Below are 20,225 nucleotides of genomic sequence, written 5' to 3'. Positions count from 1 at the left end.
CTGTGGGGAATTATGGGGGAATTGTATTAGATCTAGGTTTTTGTTCCTGTTTAATATTAGACCTGTGTATAGTAGTGATATTTTCTTACCCTCTTTTGGCTTTCCCTTTCTCTTTCTTTGGCTCCTTAAAACATGTAATATGCCCTAATAAAGCAATGGTATAAAAAAACTCTGTGAGATTCACTTTGATCAGAATCTATTTAGACCCTTTTTATAAAGTAATCTCACCCTTTTTTCTCCCTCCTATTTCTTTCTGTAGAAAGAAAAGGTGTATATTGGAAAATTGAATATGATTCTTGTTCAGGTAAGTGTTCTACTTGGATGTTAGTATTTAAAATATCAAAATAGTTAACATCTCAAATACGTGTGAAATTAACCAAATCAGTAATTGTATATTAAGGAGGACTGATTCAGAAAAAAGATTTAACTATTTGTAATAGCATTAGTTTATTGTCTGGCTTTTTTTAAGTTCCTTTACTGTAGGTAGGAAAATAAAGTATTCTTTTAGAAAGTCTAGTATTCTTTAGAAAATAATTTGGCGTTTTGGTATCAGTCATTTCTGGAGAAGCTTTAGAATTCAGGACTTTGAACACATAATTTGGGGGTGGCAGGGGAACAGACTTGGGCTTCTTATCCCTAACATCTTCTACTTGTTCAATAAAAGATAATCTCATGTAGAGGCTGTTGTGAAGCCCCTTTTTTAATCAGGGAATATGAAAAGGAAAACATTTTTTTACTTTTTAAGTTTTATATACTCAGGTGGCTGAAGATCAATACCAGCCTAAGGGTTGCTCTTTTTTTTTTTTTAAGGTTTTTTCTTTCCTTTTTTTTTAAGGAAGAAAAGTTGCAAAATAATTTTGCATCTTGTACATTTAGATTTTGAAACAGGAATGGCCCAAACATTGGCCAACTTTCATCAGTGACATTGTTGGAGCAAGTAGGACCAGTGAAAGTCTCTGCCAGAATAATATGGTGATCCTTAAACTATTGAGTGAGGAAGTATTTGATTTCTCCAGTGGGCAGATCACTCAAGTGAAAGCAAAGCATTTGAAAGACAGGTAAGTAGTCTTTTATAATATCATAATTGAATTTTGTCTTTTAAAAAAAAAAATCATACTTTGAAAAACGGCAAATTTTGAACCTTTATCTTTTAAATGACAGGAATTTGAAAATTGTTTGGGTGATGATGCAGTAAAGGAGAATGCATACAAAGTAGTAAATTAAAAAATGTAGTTTGTTATTGTTTTCACATGGCTGGTATTTTTGCAGTGTATTATTTCCTCAATTCTTGTTCCAAATTGGGGGGGAAAGGTGTAGGGAGTGCCAGATAGCTTTTTAGGCATGCTTTCTAACCATACCTATATTCTTAGATATTTAATTAAATATCTAAATCATTGGTAATTCTATCTCTTCCATGAATGGGAAAGGAGAAACTTTTCAAGCCTAAGGGAAATAGAAAAAAGGGTGGGGGAGGGGGGAGGGAATGCCTTCACTAATGGAAACTTATTTCTCCCCAAAATGGATATACTGTTTTCCAAAGAAACATAAAATCATATGGGAGAAAAAGGTGTTGAGATTTTTTCTTCCAAATATTTGGAAACTAGGAAAAACTTCTGGATTAAAGATATTGCCTTGACTGAAGTTTATAGGGTAGAATCATGTAACAATATTCATAATCATCTGAATGATATACATAATAATTTTATAACAGTCATGTACAGTAGAATGCCTTGATCATAGAATGATTCATAAACCTAAGAATTTTAAACTTAGCTTCTTATATTCATATTTTCATATTTAGAAAAGAAATTGCTACTTGTGTTTTCTATATTAATAAGATAAAATCAAAGATTTTATTCTAAATATTTTGATCTTTTTTTTGTAGCATGTGCAATGAATTCTCACAGATATTTCAGCTGTGTCAGTTTGTGATGGTAAGTAGTTTTATTTTCAATTATTTAAAAACGAAAAAAAAAATTTAGTTGACAATTACTATAGATATATTTTTGTTGCAGGAAAATTCCCAAAATGCTCCACTTGTACATGCCACTTTGGAAACATTGCTAAGATTTCTAAACTGGATTCCACTGGGATATATATTCGAAACCAAATTAATCAGCACATTAATATATAAGGTATACTTAATAATATATTTTCCTTTTGCTCATTCATTAACACAGCCACAGGTAAATATCGTTAATGTGATTTACCAGTTAATATGTTTTAATGCTAAGTTAAGAGTAATGTTGCATATGTATAGAGACTGCCATCCTTTATGTGCCTTTCAGTTGCTTCATGGTACTTTGGTTGTTTCATTTTCCATTGTTTTTTTAGCAATGGAGAATGTACAACTACAAATTAATACCCTTAATCCAGAAAAGTTATTGTTAAGGCTGCTTGTTGCTCTGTTTTTGGATGGTAGTAGGGTTCATATTTAATTGTATTGATATCTAATTATAATGATGATAATATAATTAATATTTAAATAGCACCTATTATATGCCAGGCATTGTACTATAGAGCTTCATAGTTATCCCATTTGATCCTCACAACAACTTGGGTGAGTAAGTGTTAAATAAATGTTAGTAAAAGATAGTTTGGATAATGTTACATTTCATTACCTAACACAAGTTTTCAAGTACATATATAGAGAAGTTAAAGAATTCAAGTACTAAAAATATCATTTACTGGGGGAAATAAAATGGGTCAATTCATTTCTCTTATCCACTCCCCTATCATTTCATGTCCCCTTAGTAAAATTCTACTTAAATACTTTTTAATAGATCCATATTAATTTTTCTCTTTTTTTTCCTCCATTAAATATAGTTTCTAAATGTTCCAATGTTTCGAAATGTCTCTTTGAAGTGCCTCACTGAAATTGCTGGTGTGAGTGTAAGCCAATATGAGGAACAATTTGTAACACTATTTACACTGACAATGATGCAACTAAAACAGGTAATTTGTGATTCTTCTTTTAAATGATTTATTTTGGTCAGATTATATTGTTGAAGGTGAATCCGTGAAAATATTAATTAGAATTCTTTAATTGTCATGGGGAAAGCAGGTTGCCGGAAGGTATAAATCCTTCATGAAAAGAGTAGTTAGGAAGGTATGGTTTAAAATTAGTTTTCTCAAAATGCTCATGATTCTCTTTTAAGAGTTCATTAAAGGATGGGTATGCTGTTGGATGATTCTCAATTACATCCAGGCCCTGTTAACCAAGCAAGGGTCTGGAAAATTTTTTTTTTTTAACTTAGTTTCCAAACAGATCTTGTTTGATGTTGAAATTTTACTTGAGGTACTTAATAGTGATTTGCTGTGTGCCTGGGTGATAGGAAAAATTATGAGCAACAGAATGAAGGTTCAGTAAGGGAAGAGAGTTGGAGAAGCCTATAAAGGTAACCAATAATGGAAGGAAACTTCTTTATTATTCTTTATTATTTATTATCTGGTTGTCTCTGAATATGAGCTAAATATTTCTTGGAATAACAAGTTTCTAGAATATTTTATCAGTTAAGAATAGGCAAAAGAAGTGTTTTTGTTTTTATTGCTAAATATGTAACTTTAATTTCAGATGTTACCTTTAAATACTAATATTCGACTTGCTTATTCCAATGGAAAAGATGATGAACAAAATTTCATCCAGAATCTCAGTTTGTTTCTCTGTACATTTCTTAAAGAACATGGTCAACTTATTGAAAAGCGATTAAATCTCAGGGAAACATTGATGGAGGTAGGAATTTTTTTTATTGTTTGAAAACAAACATTTATCTAAAGGTAGCTATAACTATAACATAAACACCAATGGATAAAAGTATAAATTGTCTCATTTATCTTTTATCTTGACAAAAACTTCAAATATATTTTAGAATTTATTTCTGCTCCAAATGAGTTCCATGAAGGAAATAAATGTAAATCCCCATTCTATACATTTCTGATGTTACCTACTAAATATTGTCATTTGGTTTCTTGTGTAATATAATAATGTCAGTATATATTCCAAGGTTTTACTTAAGCACATAAGTGGTGAATGTAACTGAAGTAGATTATTCAGCAGACATATCTCTTTCCTTCTTGGAATTCTATGTGGCCTGAATTTCTTTAATGCTACAGCTGAACGCTGCTTCAGTACTTGGAGTACTCCCCAAACCATTGGGAGTTGAATTTGCAGAAAACTGTTAATATAATTGAGAACTTTGAATTTCCTTAAACAATGAAGAAGGCATTGAATGACTTTCTTTTTAGGGGGAAAAAAAACTGTCCCCTCATAGAAATGTCTATTGGAATAAACAGTTAAGCAATAAAAATTAATACACTGGTTAAGGCTAAAAACTGTGCCTTCTATATAATATGACTGAGGCAAGAGACAAGCTCTACCATCTGTCCAATGAAGTTGTGTTTCTTCATTGCATCCTGAAATCTTTAATGTTTTCCATACATTATTGTTGTGAGCATGTACAGGTTTCTTTTGACTCATCATAATTATATCACTTCATGTGTTTTAACAATAATATGAAGAATTCAATACAAAGCAGATACCGTAGAGGAGGAAAAAGCAGAAAAGATCATTTTAGCCTTTTAATTACAAGGATTGTACTGATATTAATAGAAATAAATAAGTCAAGGAAAAAAACAGGCTTTGTTAGAATGGGAAGATAGAAAACAATTACAGGTATGTATTTGTTGATCAGACACTTAAGATATCACTAGCATAAGTTAGTAAAATACCTTTCTGGGATTTGAAGGAGAGAATTTGAAGTTGAATGACATAATTCATGGTTCTCAAAAAGATGATCATTATAATTGCAGATATAAATTGTGATCTCTAAAGAAAAGAAAATGTAAGGCAGTAAACATTTGAATAGCCTTAAAGGAAATCACCTGCATTTTTGTATTTAAGGGAGAAAAACTAGTAAAATCGGGAGAAAGAATTAAAACAGGAATGGAGAGATGTTTCAGGATGAGATATGAAAGTCAAGTAGAGCTGGGAAGGGAATAAAAAGTGGCCACCTTGGTATATCCTCAAAATGGAGGATTCTGGAGAAACTCAACAAATACAGAAGCGGTTACCACAACATTAGAAAGTAGATGAAGAATGTTAGAAAGCTCTAAGAGAACCAGAAGAGGAAAGGCCTGAGGAAGCAATTACCTAGCATGGTCTACATGAAAGAGATAGAAATGTTGAGCTTTAGAAAGTTGAATATGGTAAATTTGCTGCGATTATTCCTTTTTACAAATTTTCTGAATATTTCTTGTTCAGTGGTTTGGGAAAGTATGGTCTCAGGGAATGTGTTTCTTTTTTCTTCTTTCCTCCCCCCAAAAATTAACTATTAGGCAAAGGAATCAAGAAAAAAGGATTTGAAGCATTAGCCCCAAGTCAGGAGGACCCAAGTTCAAATTTGACCTCAGATACTTAAACACTTGTAGCTGTGTGACCCGGGGCAAATCACGAACTATAGGAGGAAATTTTAGGTGTAGGAAGAACAAGATTTAACTAGTAGTAGTAATAACTTATTAATTATTAGTAAGAAGGACGCCTTGTTACATAAAGAATATGTCTCTTGTAAAGAAGAGAGAAAATATTTATAGAATGTAAAAGGCCACAGAATTTTTTTTAAATTATCTGGTCATTTTAGGACACAGTGAAGCTAAGTAATTAGTCCAAAGTCATTTGGAGCCAATCATCCTGTGATTTAAAAAAACTACAACTTACTCTGTAAGGTGAAATGGTTTTTTGTAAAATAAAAAGATCAGAATTTAGCTTTAAAGAGTACATGGGGGATTTTAGAAAGTATGTACAAGATAGGATATACAAAGATAACTATAACAAAAACCTTTAGATAGATAACAATAACAAAAACCTTTAGATAGTCATCTAACACCTAGCTTCTTTTGTCTAGGCTCTTCACTATATGTTGTTGGTATCTGAAGTAGAAGAAACTGAAATCTTTAAGATTTGTCTTGAGTATTGGAATCATTTGGCTGCTGAACTATACAGAGAAAGTCCGTTTTCCACATCTGCCTCTCCAATGCTTTCTGGAAGTCAACATTTTGATGTTCCTCCCAGGAGACAACTTTATCTCCCTGTATTATCCAAGGTAACTGCAGAGACGTGACTGCATAACTTGTTTTAAAAAACCCATCTTTTTTACTACTGGAAAATTATTGGAGGAACCAAGTTTGTGGTATTTGTAAACTTAACCTGGATTTTATCTTTTTTTTTTTTTTTTTTTTTTTTTTTTTGCTTCCAGCATAGGAAACCTATTGTCACTAACTCACTCCGTATCTAGTTATTGGTTTTCTTGGTAACATGACTTAATTCTCTAGCAAGAAACTCTTGTGTATGTGTCTGTTGTACTTTGGGTAATTTTTAGGGTTTTCCACTGTTTTGGTATTCAGTCATAGAGCATCACTGCAACCTGTTGGTTGATGGATACAGTGGCTAGAGCCCCTTGAGAATGGAAGACCTGAATTTTGAACATTGCCTGAGACATTTAGATAAGTTTGTGATACAGCCATGGGGGCTTGGACAAGTCATTTAACCTTCTGAAGCATGCATTTTATCCTCTGTAAAATGGGATGATGATGATAAGCATAAGGTTGTTGTGGGCTTCAAATGAGATATGCTACGTGCTATTTTAAAACTAGCCATCTTAGCAGTGTCAATTGTCATTAAAAATATTGTACAGTTTCCCAGATCACATTAGCTTGACTCTTCTTCCTACTCAGTTCTGGGCCTAATTAAATGATTATCTCTTGCACCTGTCCCAAATATTACATTTATTCATATTTATAACCATCAAAATGGTTATGCTTTATATTTTTATCTATTTCTTTTTATTACATGGATTTTTAAGCTACTTAATTTGCTCTCAAGTAAATATAGATCTCTTTGAGGAGCTTCTTTCACGTTTTGGTATGGAATACAGAAATCTCTAGAAGGCAGCACCCAACTTAAATGGGTAGATTCCCTTTAGAAAAATGTACGAGATTTTCATGAGGTAAAATGATGTGGATAGAGTACAGTCAACAATGGGTGGGATTGTAAATGTCACAAATCTATTGACATATGAAAGACCTAATGTTTAAATATTTCCCCCCATTGTTATGTTCCAAATAGGTCCGTTTATTGATGGTGAGTCGAATGGCTAAACCTGAAGAAGTACTGGTTGTAGAAAATGATCAGGGAGAAGTTGTGCGAGAATTTATGAAGGATACAGATTCCATTAATTTGTATAAGAATATGAGGGAAACATTGGGTAAGTTGATAGTAATTACTTTCAATTTGAACTAGATGTAAATACTGGGAGATAATAACAAATTAATGTATTTAATAATTAATAGTTCTCAAAACCCAAGCCTGGAAAGTGAGTCTAGATAGGCAATATGCTATTGTAATAAACTCTATAAAAGGTAGTGTTGAAATGTAATTATGATATATGTAACAAGCTTTATAAAGTCAAGCTTCTGAAAAGTCCAGCAGTTTGTTGGTGCCAAGATTCCCGTGTTTTGTGTGTGTAAAAAGTGAAGTGTTAAATTGCCTGCTCTATTGTTGCTACACATAAGTTTCTTTATTCAAGGCAATAAACACTGGTGTTCATTATGTATTTTTGCTGAACACAAAGTTGACAGTGTAAGCTATTAAATTATCATTGAAGTGTCTCCTAAAACACAAGCACAATGCTTGACACTTAATAAATACCATATAAATGCTTGTTCTTTTCTGCTTCTTTTGTTCAGTATACCTTACACATCTGGATTATGCAGATACTGAAAGAATAATGACTGAAAAACTTCACAATCAGGTGAATGGAACAGAATGGTCTTGGAAAAATTTGAACACTTTATGTTGGGCAATAGGCTCAATTAGTGGAGCGATGCATGAAGAAGATGAAAAAAGGTTTCTTGTTACAGTCATAAAGGTATGTAAGTGTAAGTGAATTTCAAGCTCTGTGTCTATGTTATGTATGTGAAGTCTGGTGGGTAGTAAATAGTCACAGAATCTGGAAACCTGGGTTTGAGTCCAGACTAAGGGCCACTTAATTGTGTGTGATTCTGGCCAGATGACTTAGTCTCTGCTACAGTTAATTTTTTAAAAGATATACTAATTAAGAATATTGTGATTTTAAGAAAGCATGCCGTGAAATGATCCAACCATTTTGGAGAGCAAAATAGAACTATGTCCAAAGGGCTATAAAACTGTGCATACCCTTTGAGCCAGTCTGTATCCCAAAGAAATCATTAAAAAGGGTAAGGATCCACATGTGCACAAAGTTTGTAGCAGCTCTTTTTGTGATAGCAAAGATTTGGAAAAGGAGTGGATGTCTGTTAGTTGGGGAATGACTGAAAAAGTTGTGGTACATGAAGGTAATGAAATACTGTTTTATCAAAAATGACGAACAAGCTGATTTAAAAGCCTGGAAAGATTTACATGAACTGATGTTGAGTGAAACAAGCAGAACCACGATTATATTGTACATAATAACAGCAAGAATGATCAACTATGAAAGGCTTGATAATCTTCCCAGTGGTTCAGTGATCCAAAGCATTCCCAATAGATTGTGGAGAGAAAATACCATCTGCATCCCAAAAAAGAAATAGGGAGACTAAATGTAAATCAACACACGTTATTCTACTTCTTTTCTGTTTTTTTATCTCTCCCGTGGTTTTTCCTTTTTTTCTCTCTCAACATAATTCATAAAACAATGTTATTTATGCATGTATAACCAGAAAAAAATAAAACAATTTTTTTAAAAAGTTTTTTAAAAAGCATGCTATAAATATTAAACATCACAAAAGTTATATTTACTATGAATACAAGTAAAGGTCAAAAGTGATGATAGAATTACCATTAGATATAGTTCCTCACATCTTTGGAAATCTAAAGTTCTAGCTTTACTTCAGAGATTGTTAATGGGGGGGAAGGGGGGGAGTCTGTTTACAGATTCTGTATTTCCTAAGTGTAGTTTTCTGCTGACCTAATTTCATTGCTTAAGTGCCACATGGAATTTTGATTTCTATTGTCCAATTACCTAGGGCATTGAAGTTAATGATCTTCAATCGGCAACAAATTCCTAAATGGTCTCATATATCTTAGACAATGTTGGGCTTTTTCTAACATATTCCATTTAAAAAAAAAAAAAAACAATAAATGACAAAAGCACTTTCACCCTCTTCACTTTTGTGCTTCCCTTTCAGTTTGTTGGCTGAACACTGAGAGAGACAGATACATGTGTGCTTTTTTCCCTTTCAGGAGATAGAGATTTTTGCTTACTAATTTTTGTGAGGAATCTCTTTCAAAAACTATGGCAATTCATTCCCAAATGAACAGATACTTGCCATTCTGCTCTATTTGCAAGAAAATAGTTTTCTATCTGATTTACTCAACACATTTTTCTTTTAAATTACAGGACCTTTTAGGATTATGTGAACAAAAAAGAGGCAAAGATAATAAAGCTATTATTGCATCAAATATCATGTACATTGTAGGTCAATATCCAAGGTTTTTGAGAGCTCATTGGAAATTTTTGAAGACTGTGGTCAACAAGTTATTTGAATTCATGCATGGTAAGGTGTTTGGTTTGTTTCTCATTGCAGCTCTGTGTACATATATGCATACGTATACTTGTGAAAATAAAATGTGCCTTTTCTTTGTTTAGAAACCCATGATGGTGTCCAGGATATGGCTTGTGATACTTTCATTAAAATAGCACAAAAATGCCGCAGGCATTTTGTTCAAGTTCAGGTTGGAGAAGTAATGCCATTTATTGATGAGATTTTGAACAACATTAACACTATCATTTGTGATCTTCAGCCTCAACAGGTATGTTTGATACTTGTTAGCAATTTTGTAGAGTATCTTACCGATGGTAAAGGGAGAGAAATGAACTACATTAGTGGTTCAAGTTCAGTTGTGGTTCTTTAGTTGAAATTAATCTCCATAATAAGCATTATTTAGCTTTTCCAATATTGGGATCTTTATAAAGATGAAACTTAAAAGCTAGAACTTGAGCTATGAACTTTCTATAAGTAACATTTTATTGTAGGTTTTTCATCTTTAGAGGTGAGGAAATGTTCTATGACAGGTATGCTGAAAATGTAGCTTCTACTTAAAATTGGTGTGGTTATTCTTTGTGGGGCAAGTTTTTAATAATGGAAGAGGAAGCTCATTAATATGAAGAGCACCAAAATTTTTCAAATTGGTGAGTGTAATTTATTTCCATACTAGGTTCATACATTTTATGAAGCTGTTGGATATATGATTGGTGCACAAACTGACCAAACAGTACAAGAACATTTGATAGAAAAATACATGCTACTTCCTAATCAGGTGTGGGACAGCATAATTCAGCAAGCCACCAAAGTAAGTATTATTTCTTGTTTTCTTGGGAAATCTTAGGAGTCAGTGATGTTTTGGGGAAAGAAGTATCTATATACAAAGCAATCAAATAAGCATAAACTTAAGTTTTTCAAATAGCTGTAGACCATCATATTGTAAGGTTATTGAATTAATCATACTATAACAGCAGTGATGTCAGAAAATGCAATATACTCATAAATTGTCGTTAACAATTTGATTGTTTATGTTCGGTGTTTGTGCACCAATGTGATTGGTATACAAACTGACCAAATAAATACTCATAAATTGTCATTAACACATTTAACTTCATTTGACTTTTGAGAACAGAATTTAGCCTAAATGATTTTTGGACTATACATGAGAATTTTTACTTTAAAAAATTTCATTGTAGGTACAATTAGCACAATAATTCACTTTTAAGTTAGTAAACAGCAAGGTGTTCATCCCTGCTACATATATTGTGAAACTACATATATTGTGAAAAATAGATATTGTCTGGAGAGTTAATAGGCATTTAGCTAAGATTCTATGTATAAGAAAGTCATGTTATAAACAACCAACAAGACAGCTAATTTGAATTTCCCTTTGGTACATTTTTTAAAGCTGTGTGGTTGGTATGTTTAGCAATGTGCAAGAAGTGATTTTTGAATACAAATGAGAAATTAGGCCCCTGTGAAAAGGATGAAAGTGAATGGGTATCCTGAATGGAATCCCTAAATAATATGTAGGCAGCAAGAAAGTACAGTGGACACCCTGGAATCAAGACAACTAATTGCGGTCTCAATGAGTCAGACTTGACTGAACAGCCGAGATTATATGAACAAGCATAAAAAGACATGAACTCAAAGTTTACATAAATGGCAGAAGTATGAACAGTCAATAAACTTCAAAATATTTTTTGATAGAACATAGGAACCAAAGAATAAGTAATATGAAAACTTTTTAAATTGTATTCAAAAGAACGTAATATATAATTGTGTATCATCAGGGCAGGTTTGCCTTGGGCATGTGCCAAATTTTTCTGTCTAGAATAGTTTTCATTTGCTTGATAGTACTTTTCTAAGAATGACTTCTAAGAATGTCAGTTGTTAACTGCTTCTATAATTGGAAAAACTCCATTGTTTGTGCTTGTTTTCCTTTCCTTATTTACACACAATATACTTTCATTTTCATCAGTACATTGAATTGCAAATATTTACTTTTTAAAATAATTAGCCAACTTTCTATAAAAAGTTAGTACTATGAATTTGCTTTTATGTAACATCGCATTGTTGGATTGTTAGTATTTGAATTGTTAATATATTATTGTATTATCTGTGCATAATAGAGTTCTTCACTTATTTTTTTTAAAAAAAGTTTAAATATCTGGTATATATAAAGGTATATTACTGGTAGAAATTTGTTCAAAGAAATAACATCCTATATATTTGTCTTAAGACAAACCAGGTTTTACTCTTAGCACTTTTGGTTTACAGTATGTCATGGTAATTTGTTTCTTACAGAATGTGGATATACTTAAGGATCCTGAAACAGTTAAGCAGCTTGGAAGTATTTTGAAAACAAATGTAAGAGCATGTAAAGCTGTTGGTCACCCCTTTGTAATTCAACTTGGACGAATTTATTTAGATATGCTTAATGTGTACAAGTGCCTCAGTGAAAATATTTCTGCAGCTATCCAGGCCAATGGTAAGTACTTTTTTATTGCAATTAATAGTAAAAAAAATTTATGTGTATATTTCCTTTTTCACTTTGAAGAACTTGGCCCAGATTAGTCCAATTACTTATTGTCTCAAAGAAGACTAGTTTCAGGAAATTAGGACAGTGTAGTAATGTCCATTGTGCATTGACATGGGATAATAAGGGAATTGAGGTTATATTTGGTCAGCCTGGTTTTGTACATAAGGAGTGATCTATCTTAATTTCCCCCCCTACTTTAAGCATGTGCATATATATAATTTTCAAAACTTTTTTTTATCATTTCTAATGTCTAAATCTAAAGCCTAGATTTCTAATATCTAAATCATTTGGAGACATAGGCACTGCAAGTGTGGAGTGGCTGAGGGAAGAGGGAGAGAAGGTCAGAATTGCTAAGAATTTCCCCAGGAAAATTCCCAGGGATCTGGCACTGAGTCAGTAAGAACTTGACATCTGTTCATCTTCATAAGAGAGACTTAAGTAATGATTTCTCTAGATAAACAACAATTTAACATTCATTTATTCTATAGCTTCTAAAATAAATATATGGTGTATTTTGTCTAACACAGTTGTGTACAAAAGGCATTCAAAATTAAAATCCTAAGTAGATTGAACATAAATTTGTAAACTTGTGTTAGGGTTATAGAACACCTTTATCAAACATATGACCTCATAGTTGATTGTCTTCTTTCCTCTTCACCCATATGTGAAAATCTTTCTCTGAAGGTGGGATAGCATCTACTTCATACTTAAGTTACTCAAAATAGCTAAGTTCTGTTACTGTCTACAACATTCTCTTAGTATTATTCATTTCATTCTTCATTTTTTGCACATCTTTCCATGTTTTTCTAAAGTCAATCTAACTCATCGTTTCTTACATAACAGTATTATGTCTCAATTGTATTCCACAATTTGTTGAGGCATTCCTCAATTTTCAGGCCATCACAAAGGTAGCTTCTATGAATATTCTATTAGAACATATAGGTTCTTTTCCTTTTTACCTGATAACCTTGGAATAACCTTGGGAAACAGGTAGTATTATTGGGTCAAAGGTATACACAGTTTTACAAATTGTAGGCATAATTTCAGTACATTAGTGGGCCAAATTTTTTTTTAATTTTACCCCTTCTGTTTTAGATAATGAGTATGAATAATATTTTTCTCATCAGTACTTTAGAGGATTTTGTCATGACTGTGTGGGAGAAGAGAGTTGTAGGTTTTTTAAAATTCATATTCTTTGATCATTTATCAATTGTAGAATTACATGTAGTTTTATGAATTTAATAATGTGTTCTCTATGTGTTTGAGATGCATCTTTTATCTGAGAAACTGGAGTTTTCCTCAGTTTTCTGCTTTATAATTATGTTCATATTGTTCTTGGGTTTGTCTTGGCAGATAAACTTCCAAGTATCTAATATTATCCATGGTTATTTTATAAGAGGCATCTCTTAACATTCTTCTTGTACAGTGTTGTTTATGAGAATTTATTTTATGTATCCTACTACTTAGCTCAAATTGATGTTTAAGTTACTTTTTTTATTTGAAATTCCCTCTTGGATTTTCCAAGTATATCATCATCACTTGCAAAGTTTTCATTACCTTATTTCCCATTCTGATTCCTTCAGTTTTTTTTCTCCTAGCTTAAGTAAAACACTGGTTTCATTGCAGGTTATAAAAACATTTATTAAAAATGTCACAAATTTTTTATTGGTCAGATTTTAGTTGCAGATATATTTGGAAATTTGGCCATGGGTGAATAACTTTTAAAATAAAAACTCAGCATTATTATTGGACTAAGTTTTTTCTAACCCTAAAAATTGTATGTCTACATTCTACTAAGGTGTTGGTTTTGGAGATAAATACTACCTATGATTTTTATCAGAATGTAGTGGTCTAATTTTATAACTTTTTTTTTTTAAGGTGAAATGGTTACAAAACAACCCTTGATTAGAAGTATGCGAACAGTAAAAAGGGAAACTTTAAAATTAATATCTGGTTGGGTGAGCCGGTCTAATGACCCACAGATGGTAAGAGATTTGTTTTTGTTCATTCTTTATTATAATACTAAAAGAATCACAGGACTTCATTTACATTAAAGAACTGAATTTTATATTATTTGGGGTGAATAAAAAAATCCTCCCTTTTGAGCATAGTCAGAAAAATTATCCATATCTCCATTATCCATTGTAGACACCTTTGTCAAAAGGTGAAAACCAAGTATTAAGAATATCCCTCTGGAGTTATGATTGGTCATTGCATTGATGAGAATCTAGTGTAGTCCCACATCCCCAGCAACGGTCATGCATGTTTGGGAGGGACTTCTTTATTAAACATGTGAAGAATTACAGAAGGTAAGATGAACCATAAGATTGGGAATTTCTTGGGCTCAGAGAAAATCAATATAGCTAAAACTTGAAGGGAAAGCATTTTGTAAGAAATATGTTAAAAGAGGAGCGTTTTTCATATAAGATATATGAAATAATGAATTTATTGTTTTACGTTGTAAGAAGCACAGTGTGACAAGAAGATGTAATAAGAGTTTTTCTGGAGCACTAATTATTTCTTAACCATTTTTCTTCAGAGAAAGTCAGGGTTGAAGTAGATGTGAGGCTATTTAGCTTAGCTTAAAAAAAAAAAAAAAAAACTACAAGAAATATCTTAAAACATTTCCAAAGTTATTCTGAGGAAGAGAAATAGTAGAAATTCCAGATGACAAAAGTTTGTTACAGAAAAGCAGATTTCTCAGCAAAAAAATAAAATCTAAAGTTAACAGATGAGGAACCTAAGGCAGACAGGGTTAGTTTTATCCAGAGGTCACCCAGGTAATAAGCATCTGAGAATGAATTTGAACTTGGTTTTTCTGACAGTGCTCTCTGCAGCACCATCTTGTACATGTAATAGGAAACCTTTATCTGGATATTGATTCAGAAAACATTTAATAAATTGATTGGTTTGATTTTTTTTTTTTTTTTTTTTTTTTTTTTTTTTGATTCCAAAGGTAAATTATGTGAGGTCTTAATTAAATTAATGGAGTACTTGAATGAATCATGTATCGTGCTTTTTTGTTTGTTTTTAAATTTTATATGAATCACATGGAACCTCTAAAACATTAAATTACATTTCATTCCTTGACCCTGTAATTCATGATAGAGGTAATTCCTAGTTTCATTTGTACAGAGTGAAAATTTGATTTTCTTATCCCTTAATAGGTAGCAGAAAATTTTGTTCCTCCTTTGTTGGATGCAGTTCTAATTGATTACCAGAGAAATGTTCCAGCTGCTAGAGAACCAGAAGTACTTAGTACAATGGCCATCATTGTCAACAAATTAGGGGGACACATAACAGCTGAAATACCTCAGATATTTGATGCTGTTTTTGAATGCACATTAAATATGATAAACAAGGTATGCTACTTGATCTTGGTAATAACTTGTATAAGCATAATGATCCTGTGAAATATTACTTAATTTTAATTCTTTTTCAAAAGTAACAAGCATAATTTTTTTTAAAAAATCTAATAGTGTCTAGTTCTAGCAGTGGCATAAATTGCTTACATAATTCTGCAGAGAAAATGCAATCTGTAGCATGATTACATTAATCTTTACTCTTTATCTTTCCATTGTTTTACTTTCCAAATCTTCCGCAGTAAAAAGATTTTTATTGCGAAAGCAATTTACCTAACTACTGTTAGGTAAAATAAACATCTGAAAGCATGTAGACCATCTATAGATTAAAATAGGAGGTATACCAATGCATTGTTCTTTGGGAAAGTCGTTTCATGAACTCAATTTCTGTGGATTTTAATATTTATCCTTTATATAATTATCACTCTGAATGCCTCAGATAATTCTTAGTAGCATAATATTTCATTCACTGATAACCACAAATATTGCTTTATATTTTTGTATTATAATTTGCTTAGTCTTATATCTAGACAACTCAGATACCCACTTTTGTTTCCAGTTTTTTTTTGTTGTTGTTGTTGTTCCTTACTAACATGCTTGAAACATAGACCTGGAACTTCCGTGGTCCTCTCTAGTTCTGAATCATAGGGTTGTTTGTTTGCCAAAAATAATTCATCCTGTATATTTTTGCTTCTTTGATTGTCTTGTGATCCTAAAGTCAGATTTAGAGCATAGTTTTAAATTGGTTTCTAATTTGGTCAGGCCATGTATATTTTTATACAACCATGTATATTTTCATGAAAAAATACATAATTACATGATTACTTAATTTAGTCATAAAAGTAAGTCATTGTGATCTATTTGTGTGTTTTGAATATTATTTGTATACAAAAAAAAAAGCCTTGCACAAAGCTTATCTGGCACATACCTATTACAACATCTTTTCAGTCATCCACTGGTACCTTAAGCCTTTTAAAAGTTGTCCCTAAAATTTATGTGAAAATGATAAGTGACAAAAGAAAAGCTTAATTTTTATAGTGCTTTTCCAATTATTCTCACTTGATATTCATGACAACCTTATGAAGTAAGGCAGACAAAAGTAAGTGATTTCCTTGGTCATACAGCTAGTATCTTTGGGCCTCTGACTTTTTTTTTCAGCTTCTGTATAATAGACCAATGAAATATATTTATTTAAGGCTTTTTTTTCCCCTGTCCTCTCTTTGTAGGACTTTGAAGAATATCCTGAACACAGAACAAACTTTTTCTTACTACTTCAGGCTGTAAATTCTCATTGTTTCCCAGCATTCCTGGCCATTCCACCTGCACAATTTAAGTTAGTTTTGGATTCCATTATCTGGGCTTTCAAGCATACTATGAGGAATGTTGCAGATACAGGTAACAAATATGGGAAATCTAGTCTATATCATTCATCTTTCCAAGATTTTTTTAATATTTACTTGAACTGTTTTCTTGAGGAATTTATTACCTTAATATTAATGTATTAAATATACAATTTATATATTTATAAATATATTATGTAAACATAAATTATATATTTAAACATAGATTTTTATATATTAAGTATATAATTCATTGCTTAGATTATAATGCAAGATTAATAGAAATCTGAATCTTTGCAAAATTTTAACTTCCTAGTAATGAATTCTTTGTTGTATTGTTTACAGTTTGAAGAAGCATTATGATTCCTCTCTCAGCCATCTACCATTCTGTAGGCATGGGCACAGAGGAAGAATTGAGTTTGAACTGAACAAAAACATTATTTAAATTTAATTTTTTATTAAATCCCCCTCCCCCCCAAAAAAAAAATCCACGTATGTAGCATAGCACAAAGGGATTTGTGTGTATACCATCTCTTCCCTATTTACAACCCTTTTGATCTCGCATCTTTTAATAGTCCTGGTTTTCTTTGCTTCCTTTTTAATTTTTTTTCACATTTTTTGTTACCTGATAAGATACATACTATACATATTAAACTACTGGTTGTTTCTCCCATTATAGGATTTATAATATAGTAGTTTAGTGAAATATGTTTTATTCACAGGTAAACATTATTTAAAAGATTGTATTTCATTCAGATATTTCTATGTCTTAGCTCTCATTCAAGTTGGAATGATTCAAAAAGTATATTTGAAGAATATCATATTAAATTTGTCACTATTTTGATTTTGGTTGTTTTGCTATGCTTGAAATTTATCCCTTCCGATATGAGCAATTCTATAAATTTAAAGATGATTTTGTTCTTTTATCAGTATTGTATATCTTAAAGATATAAAGACTGATTAAGTTTGTTCTATTTTAGGACTACAAATACTCTTTACACTCTTGCAAAACGTTGCACAAGAAGAAGCTGCTGCTCAGAGTTTCTATCAGACCTATTTCTGTGATATCCTTCAGCACATCTTTTCAGTTGTAACAGACACCTCACATACTGCTGGTAAGAACATCAATAGATCAGCTCCTGAGTTTTGCAATAGATGTCATCTATGGTTTTAACCTATAAAAATATTAATAAGTTTCATATATCCACAGGTTTAACGATGCATGCTTCAATTCTTGCATACATGTTTAATTTAGTAGAAGAAGGGAAAATAAGTACACCGCTAAATCCTGGAAATCCAGTTAACAACCAAATGTTTATTCAGGAGTATGTGGCTAATCTTCTCAAATCTGCTTTCCCTCACCTGCAGGAGTAAGTGTATAGAGTCTTTAAATTTTGTCATTTGAACATAATTTATAGAAATGTTGTTGACTTCATCAGTATTTTTACTTTACAGTGCACAAGTTAAACTGTTTGTAACGGGACTCTTCAGTCTAAATCAGGATATTCCTGCTTTCAAGGAACATCTTAGGGATTTCCTGGTACAGATAAAGGTATGTTACTCAGATTTTCTTCAACTTCATTGCTGTGCAGTGTAGCACGATACAGATAATAAATTGAAAGGATCATTTTAGTTTTAATAGGTGATTTTCAAATTGATATCTACAGAAAGCAAAATTAAGTATGTCAGATTATTTTTAATTGCATCCTGTTTAATTATTAAAGGGTCAGCCCTATTTTGGGAAATTATATGAAGGCAATTGGGGTTCAAATTGTACTAAAATTTGAAAGGTAATTTCAAGGATAGAAATAAGGGATATACCTTTGGACATATTGGGAAGGTTTTTATTTAGTTGCAATTCGGGACAGGGTTTTAAAAAAATTAAAAAGATAACAGTGGAGGCAGCTAGGTAGTACAATGGATAGAACACCAGCCCTGAAGTCAGGAGAACCTGAGTTCAAATGTGGCCCCGGGCCACATTTGCTTCCTAGCTGTGTGACCCTGGGCAAGTCACTTAATCCCAATTGCCTCAGCAAAAAAAAGGGGGAGGGGGGACAACAGTGGCAATATTTTGAGGGAGCTCTGCAAAGAGATGTAAGTATCTTTTTTCTCATTTTTCTTGGTCTCTTTCATTTATCTCCACTTTTGTTTAACCTGCACCAATTTACCTCAACCAAACAAATTTCATTTTAAAAATTAATTAAACATATATGTAATTTCCTGATTTTTATAATAATTTATATCATTATGCATTCCCTGTGTTGTGTAGCAATTGGCCACAAACTGGGCTGTATTCTATATTGGAAGGTTAATGTTTGGTGATGATCAATTAAATTTTGATTAAACAATCTTAAGTACTTTCTCTGGGTTTCATAAATAGTGGCAAATATACTGTATAATAGTTAATTGTTTTTTTGTGTGTACGTAGCTCTTAAATTGAATTCTTGGGAAAATCAGCGGGGGATTGTGAGAGAGGGCATTACTGATGTCAATCTGGTTCATTCTTTACCTTCTATTAGGACTTTTAGTCAAAATTAATGGCCTTTTTAAAAGAAGGCAAGGGAATTTTGATCTGAAATTATCCAAGAATCTGAATCTTAAACATTGCCTATACCATATCAAGTATAAAGAAAACCACACAACAAATAGTGGAGTTGCACAATATGTGGTCATTATATTATTCATTAGCTCCAACAAGCTATCAGGAATCGAGATCACACAAGAAAACCAAATTTGAATTCACTTGAAAATTCACTACTATATTCTATTTCAATTCTATGTCAAACACATGGCCTCCAGTACTCATAAATTTTGCTGATCCAGATTAAAATGTAATGGGGAAATATTTAACAAAACATAAATAATGTTACTTTATGGCTAATAAGCTGCCTTGTACATATGGTTTCATGGCTCCCAATTCTATTTGAAATTGTCACCTCTGCTGTCCTGTACCATTTCACTTTTTTAATACAAGGTACATTTTTGCCCCGTGTTATGTGAGGTTAATTATTGAAGTAACAACAATCTTTAACTAAGCTAACTAAGAACACTTACAAAAGAATGTCTAAGAGTTAAAAGACTCATGTAGTAGGTGGCATTGTAGTAGTTATTAAATGTGGAGCCAGAGAGAAGTTAAGTTTGAATCATGCTACAGACAAAACTTTGTGATCAAATGATTTGTCCAGGAAGACTTTTTTCTTTACCTCAGTTTCTTCATCTGTAAAATGAAGGTAATAATAATACCTCCCTCAGAACTATTATGAGGATCAAATGAGATGATTTATGGAAATAACCATAACATTAGTGTTTGTGCATATTATCTTGGAGTGTCAGAATACAAATTTGAATATTATTTTCACTACTCACTAAGCACTATATAAATGGGACCCTGGAAAGTAAGAGGTTGGATTATTGAGAATTGAACAA

General features: G+C 31.8%; 1 protein-coding gene across 3 annotated transcripts in view; it reads left to right on the top strand.

Moving 5' to 3' along the window:
- XPO1 (exportin 1) overlaps positions 1–20,225 on the top strand; it is a 50,567-nt gene that overhangs the window by 26,223 nt on the left and 4,119 nt on the right. For all 3 annotated transcript variants that reach the window (XM_031950532.1, XM_023494929.2, XM_003758250.4), the window contains 19 exons: positions 260–304; positions 877–1,058; positions 1,886–1,934; positions 2,016–2,135; positions 2,827–2,955; positions 3,575–3,733; positions 5,901–6,098; positions 7,121–7,259; positions 7,741–7,922; positions 9,411–9,567; positions 9,660–9,823; positions 10,229–10,363; positions 11,863–12,046; positions 13,976–14,082; positions 15,265–15,459; positions 16,686–16,854; positions 17,780–17,914; positions 18,010–18,169; positions 18,255–18,351. In XM_031950532.1, the coding sequence (XP_031806392.1) occupies positions 260–304; positions 877–1,058; positions 1,886–1,934; positions 2,016–2,135; positions 2,827–2,955; positions 3,575–3,733; positions 5,901–6,098; positions 7,121–7,259; positions 7,741–7,922; positions 9,411–9,567; positions 9,660–9,823; positions 10,229–10,363; positions 11,863–12,046; positions 13,976–14,082; positions 15,265–15,459; positions 16,686–16,854; positions 17,780–17,914; positions 18,010–18,169; positions 18,255–18,351 (2,706 nt within the window). The remainder of the gene's footprint in view (positions 1–259; positions 305–876; positions 1,059–1,885; positions 1,935–2,015; positions 2,136–2,826; positions 2,956–3,574; positions 3,734–5,900; positions 6,099–7,120; positions 7,260–7,740; positions 7,923–9,410; positions 9,568–9,659; positions 9,824–10,228; positions 10,364–11,862; positions 12,047–13,975; positions 14,083–15,264; positions 15,460–16,685; positions 16,855–17,779; positions 17,915–18,009; positions 18,170–18,254; positions 18,352–20,225) is intronic.

This window comes from Sarcophilus harrisii, chromosome 2, assembly GCF_902635505.1.
Source record: "Sarcophilus harrisii chromosome 2, mSarHar1.11, whole genome shotgun sequence".
NCBI classification, from domain to species: Eukaryota; Metazoa; Chordata; class Mammalia; order Dasyuromorphia; family Dasyuridae; genus Sarcophilus; species Sarcophilus harrisii.
The sequence above is the reverse complement of the archived record's forward strand: the minus strand, read 5'-3'. Positions and strand labels throughout refer to the sequence as shown.